This window comes from Microtus oregoni, unplaced genomic scaffold (genome assembly GCF_018167655.1).
Source record: "Microtus oregoni isolate MIOR12 unplaced genomic scaffold, Mior012 000000F_ref0000247, whole genome shotgun sequence".
In the NCBI taxonomy this organism is placed as follows: Eukaryota; Metazoa; Chordata; class Mammalia; order Rodentia; family Cricetidae; genus Microtus; species Microtus oregoni.
In genome coordinates, this window is record NW_024543059.1 from 2,176,453 (window position 1) to 2,198,206 (window position 21,754).

At 40.2% G+C, this 21,754-nt stretch overlaps 1 protein-coding gene across 2 annotated transcripts in view; it reads left to right on the plus strand.

Annotated features, from left to right (window-relative positions):
* LOC121449950 (alkaline ceramidase 3) overlaps nt 1-21,366 on the plus strand; it is a 67,036-nt gene extending 45,670 nt beyond the window's left edge. For both annotated transcript variants that reach the window (XM_041654606.1, XM_041654612.1), the window contains exons 6-11: nt 178-213; nt 5,652-5,710; nt 13,097-13,198; nt 15,328-15,432; nt 17,314-17,359; nt 18,067-21,366. In XM_041654606.1, coding sequence (XP_041510540.1) covers nt 178-213; nt 5,652-5,710; nt 13,097-13,198; nt 15,328-15,432; nt 17,314-17,359; nt 18,067-18,120 — 402 coding nt within the window. In that variant the 3' untranslated portion in view covers nt 18,121-21,366. The remainder of the gene's footprint in view (nt 1-177; nt 214-5,651; nt 5,711-13,096; nt 13,199-15,327; nt 15,433-17,313; nt 17,360-18,066) is intronic.
* Nucleotides 21,367-21,754: the final 388 nt, after the last annotated feature.

A 21,754-nucleotide genomic window follows, 5' to 3' on the forward strand; every position in this document is an offset into this window, starting at 1 on the left:
GGCCGTGGCTAGGCTGGCTTAGGAGAAGCTGTCTGTCGGCGCTCGCCCTCCTGATTGGTTTTATGTAGCTGGGGTCTGGTTGGGATAACATGGGGAAGGAGAGGACTGGGGTCTGAAGAGTGGTTGGAATAGATTTATATCCCTTCCTTCACTTACGTTTCTAATAATATTTTTCAGATTTACCTAAAAGTAAAAGAGCCTATATTCCATCAGGTAATTTTTAAAAAGATTTATTTATTTCATGTTATTTATATGAGTGTTTTGCTTGCATGTATGTCTGTGTACCATATGCTTGCTTGTGGCCTGTGACGATCAGGAAAAGGTTATGAAGTTATGGTTTTCTTCCCCACATACAACAATAATGTGCACTGATAAAAGTGGGAGTAGGCTGGACTACCCATGTCCATGGTGGTTCACACCCTCGGCCCAGAGGTTAACAATCAGGAAAGCTCGGTGTCCTCAGGTTGTGCCACACTAGTGTGCACACATGCAGACACACAAAGACAAGATAAATGCTTCAAGAGATTGGAACAGTGGCGTGCTCAGCTGGGCATGGAAAATGTGTGTGCCTTCTGCCATACCTCCTCTTTCTCATCTGCATCCTTTGTACTGATAAATATATATATACATATATATATATATATATATATATATATATATATATATATAAAATAAACTACCATACAGTTGAACAAGCAAGCTGTTTCTCACTGTTGGAGTTAGTTACAAATATAGAAAGAGATAGTTGGGCTTGGTGGCGCATACCTCTAATCCTAGCACTCAGGAGTCTGGAGCAAGAGGAGGTTTTAGAATTCAAGGTCATATTCCTCTTACTGGATTGCCTGGCAAAGCCATAATACAAGGGGAGGTGCTTAGTTCTACTGCAACTTGATATGCCATCTTTGTTGATACCCTTGGGAGGCCTGCCCATTTCAGAACAGAGGAGGATTTGCAGGGGGGGGGGGCTGTGGTCAGGATGTAAAATAAACAAAGTTAACGTAAAGAACTTTGGAGCAATAATAATTAAAAAAGAACTTGAAGTCAATATTAATATGAGCTCATGGCTTAGATGCCATATTTAGAAAAATCTACAATGAATTTAGTGTCCCCAGTGATAGTTGTCACGCTAGCTCCTGTCATAACTCACTGAGGGCACTGCATCATTTTAGTAAATCACGAAGACATGTGATTTACACAAACCCAAACTTAAGGAAATTCCCCAAAGTAAGTTGACTATAACCTTTAAAATTATCAAAGTCATAGGTCAGAGAGTATGTGCCTATAATCCCAGAACTCGGGAGGCTAAGGCAAGAGGATTGCAAATTCAAACCAACCTAGGTCATGTAACAAGATTCTGTGGGCCACAAAAGCTAAATTCATCAAACACAAGTAAAGAGTGAGGAGCTAGTCTGGAAAAAAAGACTTCAGAGAATATCCTAGCTTGATTCTGTCACTGCAATAAACACCATTGCCAAAAGAAACTTAAGAGAAAAGGTTTATTTCATCTTAGCATTTATAGTCTATCATTTAGGGAAGTCAAGGTAGGATCTCAAACAGGAACCTGGAGGTAGGTGCTTAAGCTGAGAGTGTAAGATTTACTAGCTTCCTCCTCATGGATTGCTCAGCTTGCTTTTTTTTTTTTCCTAAGGCAGGCAGTGGTGATGCACACCTTTAATCCCAGTTCTTAGGAGGCAGAGGCAGGCAAGTCTTTGCGTTTGAGGTCAGCGTGGTCTACAGAGCAAGTTCCAGGACAGCCAGGACTACAGAGAAACCCAGTCACAATAAACAAACAAAAAAGAGAGCAATTATAATTTAATTCCCTTTTCTCCCTCCAAACTCTCTCATATACTCCTCCCACTCTCCTTCAAATTTATGGCCTCTTTTTACCAAAAGAGAGAGAGAGAAAAAGACTAATTGTTACTGCATGCATATATGCATATGTGTATACAATTATATTCCTAAATATAACATATTCGGTCTGTATATTGCTCCCTGTATAAATGTTTTCAGAGTGATCAGTTGGCACCAGACAAGCTCTTCCTTGGGCACGCTGCTTCTCCCATTCCCAGCTTCCCTCGGTTGCCTGTGTTCTTTGTGTAAGCTTGAGGCCTCATAGGCTTTTTTCCGTCCAGTTTGGCATGTGCATTGCTGCCATCCTGGTCTAGCTCATATTTGGACAGTCATGTTGGTGAGACTTTATGGGTGTAGCTTCTGATATTACTAGGAGAGACAGTCTCACAGTAAATCCCTGGCTTTCTGGCTCTTACAGTCTTTCCATCTCGTGTGCAATATTCCCTGAGCCTTAGGGGCAGGAATTGTTTCGTAGATGTATCCATTGGGACTAGGATCCACAACTCTGCCTTTTTGATTGGCTGTGGTTATTGGAGGAGAATCTACACCCACTGCCTTAATCACAGCTTAATCCCTAACGGCAATCTATGAACATTTATTTTTATACTCACAAATAAGTGTAGTATTCACCCCTCATCAAAGAACCTTCTCTTTGCAACAGATGGAGACTACTACGGAAAACCTTGGTTTGCTTTTTAATATAACTCAGGACCATTTGCTCAAGGGTTGCACCACCCACAGTGGGCTAGGCTCTCCCACATCAATCTTCAATCAAGAAAATGCCCTCCAGGCTTGCCTACAGGTCAATCTTATGGAGGCATTTTCTCAATTGAGGTTCTGCCTTCCCAGATGACTCCAGCTTATGTCAAGTTGACAAAAAACTGGCCAGCATAATTGAGAGGCGTGATAACTGAATGCATCTTTAATGTCCTGTGTAATATTTTGTTTGTTTTGTTTTGTTTGAGACGAGGTCTTGTCTTATAATGCAGTGCTAGCTCACCTGGAGCTCACTGTGTGGACCAGGCTGGCCTCTGCCTCCTGAGTGCTGGCATTAAAGGCATCAGCAGCCATGCCTGGCTTATTTGTGTTTCGTTTTGCCTATTACAAATATTAAGGCAACTGTAACTTTTGATTAAGGCTGTTTTGTGTCATACCACGGTTATTGTAGTTCCCTGTGTTTGTACTTTGGATATATAATAAAATGTCTTTAATGTTTAGTTATAGGTAAGTAATTAGAGAGGGGAGTAGGGAGGAAGGGAGACACAGAGAGAGATAACGAGGCAGAGTGTTGACTGTTGCCGAGTCTGGGAACAGCTGTGCTAAGTGGTATTGATCCTCCTCTGTTCTACAGCATTTGTTCTCACTGTCTGTTCTGGGTTGTGCTCTATTTAGAGAGGGTCTCACTGTATAGCTCAAGTCGTCTTCAAACTGGAGAAGCTTCTAGCTCAACCTTCCAGATGTAGGGAGTAGATGTGTACACCACACCTGCCTGTTTTCATTCTCCTAATGGTATCTTCTGGTGAATCTGATGTCTGAATTTTAAGATGAATGGTTAATGGGGCTGGAGGAGAGTTCGGTGAGAATATCTGCCTAGCAGTCAGAAGGCCTTGGGTTCGGTCCCTAGCACATGAAGAAACAGAACAATGAACGAGTTGTCTGGTCTCTTGATGGTGACACACTATCCATTATTTGAAAACAGCAGTCTTAGCTAAAGAAACACTCACCAGCTTGGAAATTTAAGAGTCTTGGTTTCTTGACACTTGATAAGTTATACAGAAATCTCTTCAGTCTTTAATCTTTTAATTTCTTGGTTTATAAAAATAGTGAAAATGGGCCAGCAAAATGGTTCAGCAGGTAAACACTGTTGCGGTGCAAGCCTGACTACTGAATTCAGTCCCTGGTTCTCATGATGAGGGGGCACCTCTGCTTGCCTGCATGTCTCACACACAAACACCCAACAACAATAAATTACAAGCATTTTAAAGTGTTGAAAAGAAGCAAATGTATCATTTTTATAAGTGTCATGTGAAAACGATGTGGTTGTATTCAGCAAGCTTAATAGTCAGATTGATGCTAACCATGCACAGGGCTAGAGAGAAAGCTCAGTGGTGAGAACAATGGCTGCTCTGATGGAGAACTGGGTGCAGTTCCCAGCACCCACATGGCAGTCAGAACCAACCGTCTGTGACTCCAGTGCCAGGCAATCTGATGCCCTCTTCTGGCTGTGCGGGCACCAGGCATGCACATAATACACATGCATACAAGGAAACCATGTGCATGCATAAAAATAAAGGAATGTGTTACAAACTATGTATTAAGATGTCAAATGACATACAAATTCCTGCCCATGATAGTTGGTGAAAAACTTTTAAAAGATATTTAACTTAGCTTTAGAGATAAGTAACACAATAAAACTAAAAGGAAAGGGTTGATAAACACCAAAGGTGTCTGCTAGACAGATTGAATTTCCTGAGAAGAAGAGTACTGATAACAACTCTCACTCACTATTAAGTCCAAGGTGACCCAGAAATCTCCAACTGAGAGCCCACATTTGATGGACTTTCAAAATAAGGTAATACCCTAATTACATAACTGCCACATTAGATATACCAACATAGCTTAAAGCAAGGGAACAAGGAGAAAAGCATATATAAGAGTAGATTAAAAAAAGAAAGCCTAAGAGACCAGTGAAGCCTTTTAGCAGCAAATTGCTATCTCTGAGAGAGACCTTCTGCTGTCTCGAGGAGCCCGGTGACTACGTTTCCTGACAGATTTCCACCACAGAAGACTCCCAGGTGTAGTACGTATGTCAGTGCACGGAATCTTTCTTTTCTCATTTGACCCTCAGGCTTTGTAAAAACACACTGTGTAAACATTGTGAAAAGCAAGACTAAGCATTTTGAGTTAAATTTTTTCTATTATGCTTCTTTATACATTTTATTACTAATTAGGACTGTAAGGAAAATAAGCACATTTGGAAATATAACTAGTAATTTTGATCTATTATATGCTACATTGTATATAAATATACACACATGTAATATGGCTACCTGTTCATGCATATTATACAGATTGGATTGACCAGTATCATACTAAATGAAACTTTCTTTATAAATGAAATAAGTGAGAGTTTGAAAGGATAAATGATTGGTCTGCTTTTCCTCATCTGGTTATTGGCAAATCTAGAAAAAAAGTGGTTTTTTTATTTCACAGCCTATATTATTATGTGATACTCTGGTGTCCAGTTACTTTGGAATCTTTTATTATGAGAAAGATCAGTGTTGTGTGTTGGTGACTGACTTCAAGGTAGGGTCTAGCAATGTAGTCCAGGCTACCCTCTAACTAATTACCTCCTGCCTGCGCCTCCTGCGTGATGGGAGTACTCAGTAATGGAAGTGGGTGCCACCGCACCTGACTCTTCATCTTTTTAAGCTGACTTTAAATTGGACATGGTAGCACACAGCTATAATCCCAGCACCTGTGAGACTAAGGCAGGAGGATCCAGAATTCCAGGCCAGTCTAATTTACACCGTAAGACTTTGTGTGAAATAAAAGAAAATGGGAGTAGTAGCTCAGTAACAGAACACTTCCCTAGTATGTGTGAGGCTCTGGTCCAGGCTTCCTCACCACGGGATGGGTGGATGGATGGATGGATGGATGGGTGGATGAATGATGGATGGACGGATGGACGAATGATAGATGGATGGATGGACGGATGGACAGACGGACAATGGATGGAATGGATGAGTAGTTAGGCAGGAAGAGTTGTATTGACCACTTTCTCTTTCTCTCCTATTCAGGTCATGTATGGAATGTTGGTCTTTACATTAGTACTCCGTTCTATTTATATTGTCACATGGTAAGTAGTTTGGGACTACCACCAACATTCTGATAAAAATATATTCAGGCTTATAACAGTAAATCTATAGCCTAAATTGGAATACAGTAAAACCTAACTCTAGCAGAACAGTGCTAGGAAACTGTAACCCAACATTTATTTATGACATATACTTACTAATGTGCATCATATAAAAACAAGAGTTCTAAAATTAAAGAAATTTGAAGGAAACTATGTATGAGACATCTGCTTGAATATGTATATTATTGACTAGGATGTTAAAGACTTGAATATGTATATTATTGACTAGGATGTTAAAGACTTGAATATGTATACTATTGACTAGGATGTTAAAGACTTGAATATGTATACTATTGACTAGGATGTTAAAGACTTGAATATGGATACTATTGACTAGGATGTTAAAGACTTGAATATGGATACTATTGACTAGGATGTTAAAAACTTGAATATGGATACTATTGACTAGGATGTTAAAGACTTGAATATGTATACTATTGACTAGGATGTTAAAGACTTGAATATGTATACTATTGACTAGGATGTTAAAGACTTGAATATGGATACTATTGACTAGGATGTTAAAGACTTGAATATGGATACTATTGACTAGGATGTTAAGGACTTGAATATGTATACTATTGACTAGGATGTTAAAGACTTGAATATGGATACTATTGACTAGGATGTTAAAGACTTGAATATGGATACTATTGACTAGGATGTTAAAGACTTGAAAAGTGCTGCATTAAAGGAATGTGTTTGTAGGGCTGGAGAAATGGCTCAGAGGTTAAGAGCATATATATATTAAAATTAAATAATACTCATGAGATGACTTTAAATAGATCCTAACCATACAGTCCACGCGCAGCTCTGTAAGTGGTTCGTTTTGTGCAGTTTTCCCGTTTTTGTTTTTAAAATAAGCCTTTTATTTTGAGATCATGTAGAAATGCATGTATAACGTAGTATCCCAGCCAGGAGCTGATGCTGGCACATCAGCAGAAGGGTGCGTGCTGTGCCCTTACCCCTCTCCTTCTTCTCCCTGTGCACACCCCCAGCAATTCCTAGTCCTTTCTTATAGTTTTGTCAGTCCAAGAAAGTTTGATAAATAAAAGCATACAGCGTGTAGCCTTAAAGATTGTTCTGACCCTCAGTATAATCCTCTGGATGGTAGTGTGGACTTCTCTTGCTGCTGTAGTCCATGGTGTAGATGTGCCCCAGTTGAGTAACTTACAGGTTGGGGCTGTTGTAAAGCTACTGTGAGCATCTGTGTTTTTGTAGAAAGTGGAATTGCTGGGCCGTGTGGTAATTGTATGTTTAGTTTTTTTAAAAACTGAAAAAAAATGTTTTCCAGCATGGTTTTTACATTTTTGCCCATAATGTACGAGTGATTCAATTTCTCTGCATCCTCATCAACAATTTTTATCTCATGAAGGCATGAAGGTACACACTAGTATCTTTTAATTTGCATTTCCTAATAGTTAATCATGTTAAATGTATTTTCCTATATTCTTTCTTGTGCCATTAGTGTGTTCTCTTTAGTGAAATGTTTGTTGTGCCTTTGCTCATTTACTCTTGGATTTACAAGAATTAACAAGGGAACTTTTTTGTGTTTACAAGTTTTAAGATTTTAATTTTTGTCAAATATATAATTTATAAATATTTTCCCACAATCTGACTTTATCTTACATATTATTTTCAGAACCCTTTTTAAATATATAATTTATTTTTACTTTATGTTCATTGGCATTTTGCCTGCATGTGTCTCTGTCAGGGTGTCAGAAGCCCTGGACTGGAGTTACAGACAGGTGTGAGCTGTCATGTCGGTGCTGGGAATTGAACCTGAGTCCTCTGGAAGAACAGCCAGTGCTTTAACTGCTGAGCCATTTCTCCAGCCCCCAGAATCTTTTTAGCAACCAAATATTCATAATTTTGATGTTATATTTTTAGATTTCCTTTTGTTGTTATTTGTTTGTTCTGAGATGGATTCTTACTCTATATCCTTGGCTGATCTGGAACTCACTGTGCAGATCAGGCTAGTCTTGTACTCACAGAGATCCTCCTACTACTGTCTCCCAAATGCTGGGATTAAAGTTGTCTGCCACACACCCAGCCTGGCCTTATTTATTTATTTATTTATTTATTTATTTATTTTCACTTTATATACCAGCCCTAGTTCTCCCTCACTCCCCCCCATTCCACCCTCCCCCACCCTTTTACTTCTGTGAGAGCATAAGGCCTCCCTTAGGAAGTCAACAAAGTCTGGCATACCAAGTTAAGTCAGGACCAAGCCCCTCTCACTATATCAAGGCTGAGCAAGGTATTCCACCATAGGGATTTGGCTCTAAAAAGCCAGTTAATGTATAGCCTGGCCATTTTTAGATTCCATTCCATCATCTCTGTAGTGTGCTCTGTTTGCTCTCCATGTGTGTATACAACCACTAAGGTCTAATGTTGTCCATTTCTAGTGTGGTGCAGAAACCTTACCTGTCTTTCTGTGCCCGTGGTAGTTTTCTGGGGACATTTGGGATCCACTGCCTCTCGGGTCTGGAGCCTGTGACTACAACTGCAGGCGTCTCCGTGCATCCCACCGCACCCTGTCTTCTGGAGGTTGGCTGGCAACTCTGGCCTTACTTCATTTGCAGTTTCTGCCTTTGCTGTCATTTGGTCTTCCCCTTGTATCTTCACATGGCCATGTTCTTGTAAGGACACCAGTCTTCTCAAAATACAGACCTGTTCCAGTCTAGCCTCGTCTGGAATATTGGCAGTGACCCTAGTTAGAAATAAAGTCGAATTCTGAAGTACTAGGGGTAGGGATTCAGTGTATTTTGGAGGTGGAGAAGAGAATAATTTAACATGTCTTGTTCCATTTAAAATATAATTGCCTAAAATATTTTCTCTACATAAATTTAGAACCACATCAGATAATATTATGATTTTTGCCTCAGTTGTAGTACATTTTCTTTAAAAACTCAAGGAAAGGGAAATATGTCTTCTGGTTCTGTCACTTGAGACAAGATAGTTTTGTTATATTGCTCAGACTGGCCCTGAACTTGTGATCCTTCTCTTCTTCCTGGATATCTAATAAGGATGGAAATCTGGACTTCCAATTTGCTAAATGGCTTGGGGAAGGAACTACAGTGTGTGTGTGTGTGTGTGTGTGTGTGTGTGTGTGTGTGTGTGATGTATGACTAAAAAAGGTAGTTATTATTTTAAGTTTTCTGTCTTGTGAGGCTGGCCCTTTTCATGATTCATTGACTGTAGAAAGTAGATTTTGTTGGGAACTTTTCTGTCTGTGCCTAGACTTCACATGCTGGCTAGTTCCCTTCCAAGTCCAGAGTATGCTAGCCCAAAAGAAAGCATATGGTACTGGGTAGTAGTCATCCACACTTTTAATCCCAGCATTTGGGAGGCAGAAGCACGCGGGTCTCTGTGAGTTCGAGGCCAGCCTGGTCTACATAGCTAGTACCTGGTATCCAGGGCTACCCAAAGAAACCCTGTCTCAAAAAACCAACCAAACAAACAAACAAAAAAGAATGCATATGGTAGGTAAATCTGAAGAGTATTGTGCTAAATAAAATAAGCCGGGCCTACGTAGAAATACCACTCAAGCTAAATGAGATGGTTTAGCAAGTAAAAGGTAAATGCCACCGAGACTGACATCTGCGCTCCATCTGTGGGGCCACATGGTGGGAGGAGAGAACCGACTCCTGTGAGCTGCCCTTCATATGGGCCCCATGGTACCTGCGTGCACACACCACAATAAATAAGTAAATAATAAATGTGATTTTTAAGAAATCAGTTTTAGCTTGACAGTGGTGGAGCATGTTTTTAAACCCAGCACTCGAGAAGCAGAGGCAGCCGTGAGTTTGAGGCCAGCCTGGTCTACAGAGTGAGTTTCAGGACAGCCAGGGATACAGAAAAACCCTGTCTTGAAAACATCAAAATCCAAGTATACCACACAGTCTTTTTTACATACAGAAACTGAAAGTGCTGAACTCTTGAAAGTGTGGAATAAATGGTGGTTGTCAGAGGCTGGAGTGGGGCAGCAAGGCAGTTGGGGGAAATCTTAGTGGGAGGGTGCAAAGTGTCAGACAGGAGGAATAGGTTCTTGAGTTCTGTTGTGCAAGTTTGCAGTGGTTAGTTATGTGCATTCAAAACAGCTCAAAAGAGTAAATGTCAAATATGTTACCATGGAAAATGGCAAATGAGATAGAGATGTTAATTAGCCTGATTTAGTCATTCCACATTGTATACATAGAACACGAGGGTGTGTCCCATAAGTATATATAATCATAATTTGTTGTAATGTGTCAATTAAAATATTAATTTTAAAAGAAAACACAGGGAGCTTACCACTATCATCTTCCAGGTCTCATAGCCTATACCTAGCTTACTTCCTTCTCTTTACCTTTCAAAGTCTTCTGATGTCTGTTTAATATTACATGTAATATACACAGCTTTGCAGAATTTAGTGGAAAGAATAGGAAAAACTCAGTTTATTCCATTTTTGCAGAAGCACAAGTCTCTATTCTGTTTGTAATCTGAGTGCCTTAGGGAGATGTCAAGACATGAAACAGCTTCAGTCTGACCGGATAGAATAGGCATGCTGAGAAACACAGATACCTTTAGAAAGGACTTGCCAGATGGGCTTGGTAAGTAGGTAAAGGCTCTTCCCTCTAAGCCTGATGATCTGAGTTCAGTCCCCAGGACCTAAACTTTTAACAGTTAAAAGGGGAGAACCAACCACCAAAAGCAATAAGGTGCCGACAAAACACACACACAAAGAGAGAGAGTTACCACCCCCTTTATATAATAAAAAGATTTTTAAGTATTTACTTGTAACAATTTTCATGAAATAAAATCATTTTTTATCTGCCTTGCAAGTATTCTTTCTTGTATCTCTGTTTAGTGATGACTTAGTTTAGTGTTGTTCACTTTCTCCTTATCTGTCCCTAACTACACTGTGAGGTTTTTTGTTGTTGTTGGTGGGTTTTGTTTGTTTGTTTTTCGTGATAAGGTTTCTCCATCAGCCAAAACTGTCCTCGTAGTCACTCTGTAGACCAGGCTGGCCTTGAACTCAGAGATCTGCCGGCTTGGGTCCCGAGTGCTGGGATTAAGGGCATTTAAAGGAGTGTACCCCCTCCTCTGAGCTCATTGTGAGCTTCTTAAGACTTAGTTAACTTGATAATCCCTAGAACTCAGGAAAATGCTTCTTTGTAAAGGTTCTTAATATCAAATAGAAATTCTCAAATTTTGTTTTCAAATGTGACTGAGATCTTAAAATTCCTTCATTAACAAAACACTAAAAAATTCTGAATAAAACACAATAAACTTAGCTAGTTTAAAAAGGCATAAGAATTCCAGAGCATCAAGCTCAAAGAAGAAGCTGTAGAGATAAATGAGTGTGTATAATAGTTGGCTTGAAGGCCCTGGAAGATGCTAGCACACTGATGTCTTTAGTATCAAGAGCCTCAGAACAAACAGAAAACAAAGATTTCTAGTTGAGGGCCTAAAAGATTGCTCAGCGAGTAAAGGTGCTGCTAAACCTGATTACTTGAGTTCAATCCCCATCTCACATGGTGGAAAAGGAGAGCCAAATCCTTTGAGTTGGCCTCTGACCTCCGCATGTATACCCTGGTACTCATTGCAGGTGTACACCTGTATGCATGCACACACAAAATAAATACATATACAATGATTTTTTTAAAACCTGGATAATTTGAATTCTTTTTCATCACCATGTCACATGAACTAGAACCAGAAAGATACTAAAAGCAAATGCCCTCCAGTAAAATAAGATGGTAACTTCAGTCTAAAGTTTTGGGTTTTACACACACACACACACGACTGCTTTGAGAATTTGTGAAGAAATGTAGTGAGGCTAGTTGTTCACGTTTGCTCCCATACCACATTACCAAGTGGGGTAGACACTGTCCAGTTTTGTGCAGAGGGTACTCACTGTTCATCTGGAATATCCGCTTTACTGTGCAGTTTAGAAGGTAGAAATTTAAGTGATTTTTCAAGAACTGCCTTCCCCTCCTTAACAAAATGTGGAAGAAAAGACAAAATGGAGTCGAGGTCTGTTCTTACTATTTACCATATTTAAAAAATAAAAGGTAAAAACTACATAACTGTAGATTTACAGAAAGTGTCCTGTAAAATTCGACACATATTCGCAATCTAAAAAGACCTTACCAATTAGTAGTAAAAAGGAATTTTCTTAGCCTATAAGTTCTGTAGCATATAGCACACCTAAAATGTGGGGTTTTTTCAATTCCTGTAGTAGCTAAAATAAAATAAGGTTATTATAGTATCACCATTTTACTCAGAATTGTGCTGATAGAAGTCCTGTCTAACATGGTGTTTGAGGCTAACACAGCGTGTACAAGAGTCACATAGTAAAGTGTACAGTCACAGGAGAAGCCTCCCATGGCGAAGACATGTAAACAGACAGCAGTAGCCAGTGGTGATGAGTGCTCTGGAGGAAACTCACTCCCATCCACTACCAGGGAGGGCTGCAGAAACACATCCCGAGAACAGTGTGCTTTTGAAGAAACTGAGCTCGTAAGACCCTTGTCTTGTTTTCTCGGAAGTACTCAGAATTCTTGTCACACAACTCCATTCTTGGACAGTGTTCCAGATTTGTGCATTAGAAACAACAGTATTTTCCTGAGAAACTAAAGTTCTAAGTAAATGGAGAGAGATACTCCGTCTGAGAAAGATGCTCCCTTTGAGAGATACTCCCTTACAGGTTAGAAAAGTTAGTATCATTAAGGTGTCAGTTTTCCAGCTTTGTCTACAGGTTAAAAAAATCACAATCAAAATATTTTCAGGCTTTTGGTAAAAAATGTGGTATTTGCTGGGCATAACCAGTTCCAGGTGTATTAGTATATTCTGTGATGTAGGGGTGTGTGTGTGTGTGTGTGTGTGTTCAGTGCCTGGCAGAGAATGTGATTCAATGTTAGTAGTTCTCCCATCAGTAAGAAATCCCATCACTGAAAAATTGTTGGGCAAGTGTATCGGGCTATCTCCTTCATATACTTAACAGTCTTGATGGGCCATTCTCTCCAGTGCCTTTAAATAGCTAAACGTTCAGCAGCTATCTAGGCACAGTGGTGAACCTGCTGTAGTCGCTGCTCCTGGGAGGTTGAGGCAAGAGAACTGCAGGAGCCCAGACATTTGAGACCAGCCTGAACATAGCAAGACCCTCCTCAAAAAAATCTGTTTAAAGTATGTAATACATGTTTGACAAAGACATTAAATTAATAAATGGATTTGCTCTTCGTCTCCTGAGGACTTTTCTTTCTCATAAAAATGATGATTTCCAGCTGTCACATGATCTGGGCTTGAAGACTTGTCATTTTGCTTTTCTTTTCCCTGCAGGGTTTATCCATGGCTTAGAGGCCTGGGCTATACGTCCTTGACTGTCTTTTTGTTGGGATTTTTATTGTGGAATGTAGATAACATCTTCTGTGATTCACTGAGGTAAGATATATTTTCATTCCTAGAAAATAATTTTGGAAGCATTATATTAAGCAGAGAATTTTGTAGGCATTTTAGTGTCCTAAAATGAATTTTACCAGTGTTGACACTGTATAGCACAGTAAAATTAAACTCTGGGAATACCTATTTACATTGCCTGAAAGTTCAAACCTCAGAATATTTTATAATCTTGGGTTATTTTGTATGTGTGTATCAAAAACTATACAGTTAATCACAGATTCACTGTATCTTTGAAAACTGGTGTGGTGGTACAAGCCTTCAATCCCAGCACTTGAGAGGCAGAGGCATTCAGATCTCTGTGAGTTCGAGGCCAGCCTGGTCTACAAAGTGAATTTCAGGATAGCCAGGACTATTGCACAAGGAAACCCTGTCTTTAAAAAAGAAAGAAAGAAAAGAAAAAAGAAAAGAAATGACCTAATCTGCTTCATGAAACATAAGCATTGGAATGCAGGTTAACCTTGCCAAGGACGGCATCAGTCAGCAAGGCCTTAGACTGTTAGAAACCTGGAAGTTGTGTGGCCTGGTCTCTGCAGATTTATTACAGGAAAGGAGAAGGAGGGAGGTATAGCCTAAGATTAAAGGACTTGAGAGAGATATTATGCATGCTAACATCAGCTCAGATGGTCAAGCACTTGTCACCAGCACCAAAAACCAAAGCCAGTGGTTAACAATGTCATTATTAGCCTTTGTGGTCTTGGTTCACTGTGAAGACATGAACACAAGTATTGGACTTGATTAATAATTAAGTTTTTATACTAGAGGGTTATTACTAATACCTTAGATATGAAAATAGTATTATAGCTATGTTTTAAAGAAGTTTTTCTAGTGACATATACTGAAATATCTAGTGATAAAATATGTCTAGACTTTTCCTCAAAGTAACGTGGGAGAGAGACATTAATGAAGGTTCAGATGACTTGGATTTAGCATAATTGGATAATTATTGAAGTTCGGTTGTAAGGATTATTATTTAGCTTACTTTTGAGGAGGGTGATTTGTTTTTTTTTGAGTCAGGGTCTCATACAGCCCAGATTGGCCTTGAGATCACTAAATAACCAAGGGTGGTCTTGAATTCCTTGCATCCTGTCTCCATCTCCCAATGTTAGAGTCACAAGCAGATGCTCCCGCCACATATGTTGTATATGTACATGTGGGACTTTAAACATAGATAAGTATATTCTTTGCTTAGATCCCTATACTAAAAAGTTATGTGAATATAGACAAATAAATATACACTAAATACTAAGATCAAGCTGGATATGGTGGTGTATGCCCATAATCCCAGCACTCTAGGTAGGAGGTTCAAGACATGAAAGCTAGCCTAGACTACTTGAAACCTGGGAAACTAAGATCTAGATGCATGTTTCTGAACTAGAAACATCCAGCAAAATGCCTAGGAGAGCTGAGCGGGTAGCCATCCCTGGGTGTGACCCACTAACTCCGTATGGTGGCCTCAAGTTGGCTTTCCACATTAGTATTCTTCTCTAGTGAATATTAGTATGATATATACTTATTTAATCAAAAGAGTTTGAGACCCACCCAGACTCAGGTAACTTACTTGGGGAACTATGTTAATCTACAAATTTTAAGTTCCTGCCACATACAGTTTTGCTAATGCCCACTTCCTCAAAGAAGCACTTAGATGTGAAACCGTAGATATTAAAAGAATTTATAAGCTATATAGTGGTATACTGAGATGAAAGGAAGTGCGTGTGTGTTCTTTCCTTTTCCTGAGCAGATAGCTAACTGTATTTGTGTTTTTCAAAGTGAGTTCCAGAAAGTAGCTGTTCCTAAGTATTAATAAAGCACTACTTAAAAACAGTTTCCATGGCTTAATGGTTACCTGGAACAGAACGATGCATTCTGGGTAAGACTATTCAAAACCTTTAATTAATTAAATACATTAAAGTTAATAAGAGGTCAGTAAATTGTCTTCTACATTAATTTGAGTCATTTCTTCATGAACCTTTTGGAAGTATTGTTTGTTCCACAATACCCTTTTAGAAAACAATACAGTGAGTGTACAGAACTTAAATAATTTCCATATTTTACAATATTTCAAAGTGTAACATATCTTCAGTTATAAAAGTGCCCTCCCCTTCTCCACACAGGAACTTTCGAAAGAGAGCACCCCCTATCCTTGGTGTCACGACACAGTTTCATGCATGGTGGCATATTTTAACTGGCCTGGGCTCTTATCTTCACATCCTTTTCAGGTAGGAAATAAAGGCTTTTTGATGTAGTATTGGAAGAGTTTCGCCTTTTTTTTTTTTTTGACTTTATGCTTCAAGAAGGAAGGTGTAAATATAAAATGTTGGAGACAGAATCAGCATTTCAGCACTGCCTTTGCCACTGGGTGACCATAAGAATTCCCTTCCCAGCCAGATGCTGGTGGCGCACGCCTTTAATCCCAGCGCTCGGGCGGCAGAAGAAGGCCAATTTCTGTGAGTTTGAGACCAGCCTGGTCTACAGGAGCTAATTCCAGGACAGGCTCCAAAACTACAGAGAAATCCTTGAAAAAAGAGTTCCTTCCCTTCTCACATTATGTCGTGTGTGTCATGTGCATGAGATCAGGAGCAGCTGGAGCTGGGGATTCCCTCATGTGTACTCCAGAAGTAGATGGCTGACAGCTGACTAGTTCCACAAGACCCATTCACACCCAAGTCTCACAAGAGGGTGTGAGGGTGTGTGTTCTTAGAGTGTTCAGTCCAGACCTTCTCGGGGGTGGAAGGCTCTTTTTCCAGAAATAACTTGGTTATCACTTTGTTCTCTTTGAGACTGTTTATGATTAGACACTTTTGGCAAAAATGGACAAGTCATACCTCCTTAGCATCCTTTTCCCAGTTATTAGGCCTTATCTTCCTTCAAACCATCTATTTGTGATTGATTTAAAAAAAAAACAACTTACTTTTATTTTGTTTTGCCTGCACATATATTTTTAGTTTATTTTACTATGTTTTACTGGCACACATTTCTGTGTGCCACGTGTGTGCCTGGTGCCTGCAAAGGCCAGCAGAGGCCATCTGGTCCCCTGGAACTGGAGCTGCAGATGGTTATGAGCCACCAGTGCTGAGCTGTCTCTGTTACCCCTCAAACTGTTTATGATGAGTTACGTTTGTATTTACTCATCTTCCTCCCCAGCCGGGTATAAGTTCATCCGAGCAGGGACTTACCTATTCTTTGCCATCTTTCAGATGTAAGAATAACGCCTAATATGTAGTCAGCAACCAGGGTATGTCTTTAATGAATGGATGTGTACGTGGTCATGTCTTCACCAATGGCACGTTAGCCTCAGAATCTTTGTGGGAACAAAGTGAAATGTTTATAGGAAAAAGAAGCTCGGCGGTGGCGGCACACACCTTTAACTCCAGCACTCAGGAGGCAAAGGCTGACAGATCTCTGAGTTCAAGGCCAGCCTGGTCTACAGAGTAAGTTCTAGGACAGCCAGAACTTCCAAAAAAAGAAAGAAAGAAAGAAAGAAAGAAAAAAACCCCTTTTTTTGAACCAGAAATTCATGGTGGCTTGGGTCTGATCTTGAGGGACAAGTGATGGAGGTTGAAGGTCAGACTACAGAATGGAAATCATGTAATCGTGTATTCTTTAAGACCAGAAGGTGCGTGAGAAACAAAACTGAGGAACTCGTGTGTACAGGAAAATGTAGCACAGTCACACTAAGTTTTACAAATTTAACAACTAGGTTCTTGCAATGTTTACATTCTTATTAGAAATATTAGAAAATTATGTTTTGTATTGTGGTCATGGTACATTTGTCACTATTCCAGTGCATTTAAATAGTGTAGTGTACATAAAACTGTGATGTATTCCTGACAGCCCAGTGTCTGCCGTGTGCTCTGCTTTGCTGGTCTAACCTCAGCTCCAGCAGTGACTCACTTTAAAGACAGACACCAACGGAACTGTTACTCTCTGGGTTTCTCATGCCTTTATTTAAATAATTCTTCCAGCTGCGTTTGCAAAGGTGGACTTGTGATACCAACCACATGGGGCATTATAATGCGATGCTTGGTCTAAACTACAGACACCTGAAGTTAAAGTCTATGAGTTGATTTGTCTAAGAAATTTTTCCACTTTTCTTTCAGTTTATATACAAGAACACTTTACCTGAGATACAGGCCAAAAGTGAAGGTAAGTCTTGTTGTGAGGCAGGGTGGTGGTAGAAGAGGAAGTGGATGTGAGAGACAACAGAACTATGGAGCAGTAGAGGGCAGCAGACATCAGTTCTGAAGTGTTCGCTCTCCATCTCCTACTCTGTGATCTTAGAGAAGCAGCTTCTTTAAACCCGAGTTACTTCAACAGAATGGAGCTATTGGTAGCTACATTACAGCACTATTTTAAAACTTGAAGATTAAGGGACTAGGGAGATGGCTCAGCAGTTAAGCATGTCCTGTTCTTTCAAAGGACCCAAGTTCCATTCCCAGCACCCATGTGAGACGCCTCACAACCACCTCTAACTCCAGCTTTGGGGACCCAGTGCCCTCTTCTGACTTGCACAAGCACTGTGTTCACATGTGTGTATGTGCACATAAGTCTGCCCCCAGTTCCTTTAGGAGTTACAGATTACATGCCTACCTGTGTTCACATGTGTGTATGTGCACACAAGTCTGCCCCCCAGTTCCTTTAGGAGTTACAGATTACATGCCTACTTCATTTGCATAGATGAACTGAAAGTAGATTTTGAGAGCTGATGTCAGGAAGGCCCTTGCTGTGCTCAGGCTGCTCATACTAACAGCCTAACACGTGTTACCGTGCAGACCCCAGGATGTGTTAATCCTCCTTCCTCTTCAGGCATAGAGCAGTCTCTCCTCTCATCCTGTCCTCACCTGTCTCCACAGTTTCTCTTTGGGATCTGGCCCATGGTCATGTTTGAACCTCAGAGGAAGCACTGATGAATTCTTCTATCAAGGAAACAAAAGCATCTGCTGTAGTTCTGGCAAGATGGTCCAGAAGTCCCCAAAGACGTGCACATTCAGACACCATGCCCGTCACAAGAGCTGGATGACTCAGCCGCACAGAATGAGCATCGGTTTGTTGACTGTTTAGCTCCTGGCTTTATCTCATTTGTCTGTGACCTAAGATGCTTATAGAGAAACTGATGGGTGTATATTTATATTCTGGAGTGGGAGAAGTTGGGCGTTTCTTAACAGGTTAACAGTCTGTGCTGGTCATTCATGGAAAAAGCTAATATGTTAATTATACCTTTCCTAATTGTTGATTAAATATTGAACAAAGTCATTAAGGACTGACAAAATCCCATTTCCAGATGGTTGACTGTGAGCCAGTACTTAGGCTGTGTCAACTTTGATTTATATTATTATATTAACCTCACGTGGTTTTTTAATGTTTAAAAAGGAAAAGAAAGCCCTGGCTGTAGCTGCCTGGATAGCCCCTCACTATCTGCCTTGGTGCTAGCTGGACCGCCGTAAGCAGACTCCGACCTGCCAGTGCGTGGGCTCTGTTCTCACCCCACCAGTTTGTTTCGGGCTCTGGCCCACAGCCAGTCAAGGGGCCGGCCGTCTGTCATCCGGTTGGGAGTTCCTTCAGGGCTCCTGTCTTTCACCAGTTAAAGTCTGTTGTTTTGCTTTCTTTGATTTTCAAGTTATTATTATTTTTGCGTCTAGCAAATTTAACTGGTGATCTGGCCTACCCATTTTCTGTATGACAGCATAGTTTAAATGAAGTTACCAGGGAAAGTTGGACGTTTTTTACTTCTTGCATTGTGCAGTATTTTCCAGTTCTCAGAGAGGTCATGGCTATACCCAGACACCTGTGTCAGGTTAACCCTGTTTTGCATAAAGCTTATTAAAGTATTTGCTCCTTCATTTTTTGAGGAGAAGAAATACAAGTATTAAAACAGTACTGACTTGTAACTTCTGCAGCATCTAAAATTTTAAAAGTCAGTAATAGCAGTCAAGTCTCATGGGGAGGCAGATAGGTCTAATCTGAGTGTCAGGAAATTGAATTGATTGTCACAAAAATAAATGAAAGGTCATGTATCTATTGATTGCATCCTGAGCTAAGGCTTCAAAGGAAAAGTAGGGGTTTTTTCTCATGCAAAATTGATAAAAACAACTTTCCCATTTTTCCAATAGTCATTAAGAAGCCTTAGCCTGGCAGGGTGATGCGCGCCATTAACCCCAGCACTCGGGAGGCAGAGGCAGGCGGATCTCTGTGAGTTTAAGGCTAGCCTGGCCTACATAGTTCCAGAACACCTTCAAGGTGAGATCTCAAACAAACAAAAAGCATTTGGTTTATTAGGTAGTCTCGGTACATTTTAAAGACCAACATTAAACAAACACACCTTTTATAAAAGCAAGACATGCCAAAACATAATTTGAGAGAACCTCAGTTGTACTGTCGCTGTAGGCATGAGTCAGAGTCCAGAGTGCACCCGCTGAGATGCCCAGGTTCCTGTGTACTTGGATAGTGATGGAAATAGAGATCTTTCACTAGGAATGGGACTGGCAAAGGTCCTTGGTCAGCAGAGCCTCCATCTTTCTTGGCAATTAGAGAGGTAGAGCTTATTTTAAAGCATACTATTTTGTTATGCATATACCAAATTTGGAGAGGTTTCCAGTCTTCCTTGGGGTTGCTTTTTGTTTGTTTGCCTCTAGAACTTCCTGTTCGCCTACCTCACTTTACCCCATCCTCAGAGCTGTGGTCCCAAAACACTTTCCGAGGGGCTAAAGGATAATAGTCTATTTTGTGTAAATCTGTGCTGATGAGGAGTGTAATCCTTGCCAAAGAGAGACCACAAAGCTCTCTTCCTGTTGTTTCTGTTGGTTGGAGAGGAGGCTTTGGAGTTTTTGTTGTGGGGGTTGACTTGAATCCCTTTATCATAATGAGCTAAGTTTGAAACTGTCATATCCTAGAAGATACAAATTGTACAGGACTAAAAATGCAAGAATTTGAGCTGAAGAGATGGTGTAGCAGTTGAGAGCACTAATTGCTCTTGCAGGGGACCTGGGTCTGATTGCACCCACATGGTAGCTCACAACCTCCATCACTGCAGTTCCTACGGCTCTAGCGACCTCTTTTGGCATCTGCAAGCCCCAGACACACACATGGTACACATACAAGCAGAACATCCATACACCTAAAGTAATAAATCTCTGAAAAGTTGTCAGTGCAAGAACATTATGATTATACCAGAAGTAGCCCCAGGAAGGACCTGAGTCAGGAAAACCAAAGCTATGCTTGTGTAAATTGTTCTGGGTATGGTCCTTTAGACTGCTAAAAAACAAAGCAAAACAAAATCACATACACACACAAACAAACAAACAAAAAATCCCAACTGATGGTTATATATTGAGATCATGGTAAAATACAAAAAAAAAAAAAAAATTAGGAAAAAATCCAGTAGTAGAATGGATTAAAGGAAAGATACTATGGGTTGTAACCAGAGTACCAACAGTGCCAAAAGAAAAATAATGAAAAAAAGCAAAGCATACGGTTGTAATTACTGATAGATTTGTAATAGAGTTTATCTTTGCCTTTAAGAAGTGAAAGCATCCCGTTTGTTGTCTGAAGAGATCCTTTAAGTCCTTCAGCCTTTTCATAGCTAGGAGTAGGTGCTTGTCTTCAAGGTGTTCTTGAGGCTGTGGAGACACTGGTGCCACTTCCTTAGAATGACCCCCACAGGCTGTATCCGGTCTCCACACATCTAGTGCCCACCTTTAACAGCTTTAATGCCTATCAGGTGCAGTCTGTTGTCTCTGCCGAGGTCGCCAGAGAAGTAAGTCTGCAGCAGTGCACTGAGTTCTAACCACAATACGGGAGACTGTTTTGGTAAGGCTTAATAATATGTCCTTTTTATTACACAGAGTAAGTATACCCAGTCTGATGTTACTGCTTGGTGATACTGTAACTTCTATAATTTTCGTTATGGAAAGGAAGTTCAAGTTAAAGCTCTTTGGCAAATTTGTGCGTCATTCTAGATGTATCTCAGCCTCACTTGGAAGTCTTACATCCATCACTGTACAGTAGGAGCACTCTTATAGGAGGAGCCAGTCCAACAGAATTCTCAACACAGCGTCCAAAGAATTGGGTCAAAATAAAGCATTTTGATGCTGTTTTATTTTTGTTACCCTTGACCTTTTTTAAAAATTAAAATAAAGTTTTAATTTTTTCCAGTACCAGTTTGGAAGACAGTCCTTATTAAAATCGGTACGTCCCGTGTGATGACTTAATAGGGCTTCCATGCTGTGATGCGTGGATGGTGTTCATTTCATAGACACAAATAGCACTTGAAGGGTTAATGAAACATTTGATAGGCAAAAAAATACAATTTTAGTAGGTTAGTAGGGAGTTAGGGGTACCTGTATTTATCATAAGGCAGTATGTATTTATCAGGCCTTTTAATATGTCTCACGCATTCATGTTTACCCACATTTAAATCCGGCCTGGCATTGAGGCTGGAGTGGTAGATAGTTCAACGGCTGAGGGCACTTGTTGCCCCTGCAGAGGACCTGGGTTCAATTCCCAGCACCCACGGGTGCTCATGACCATTCACAGCTCCAGTTC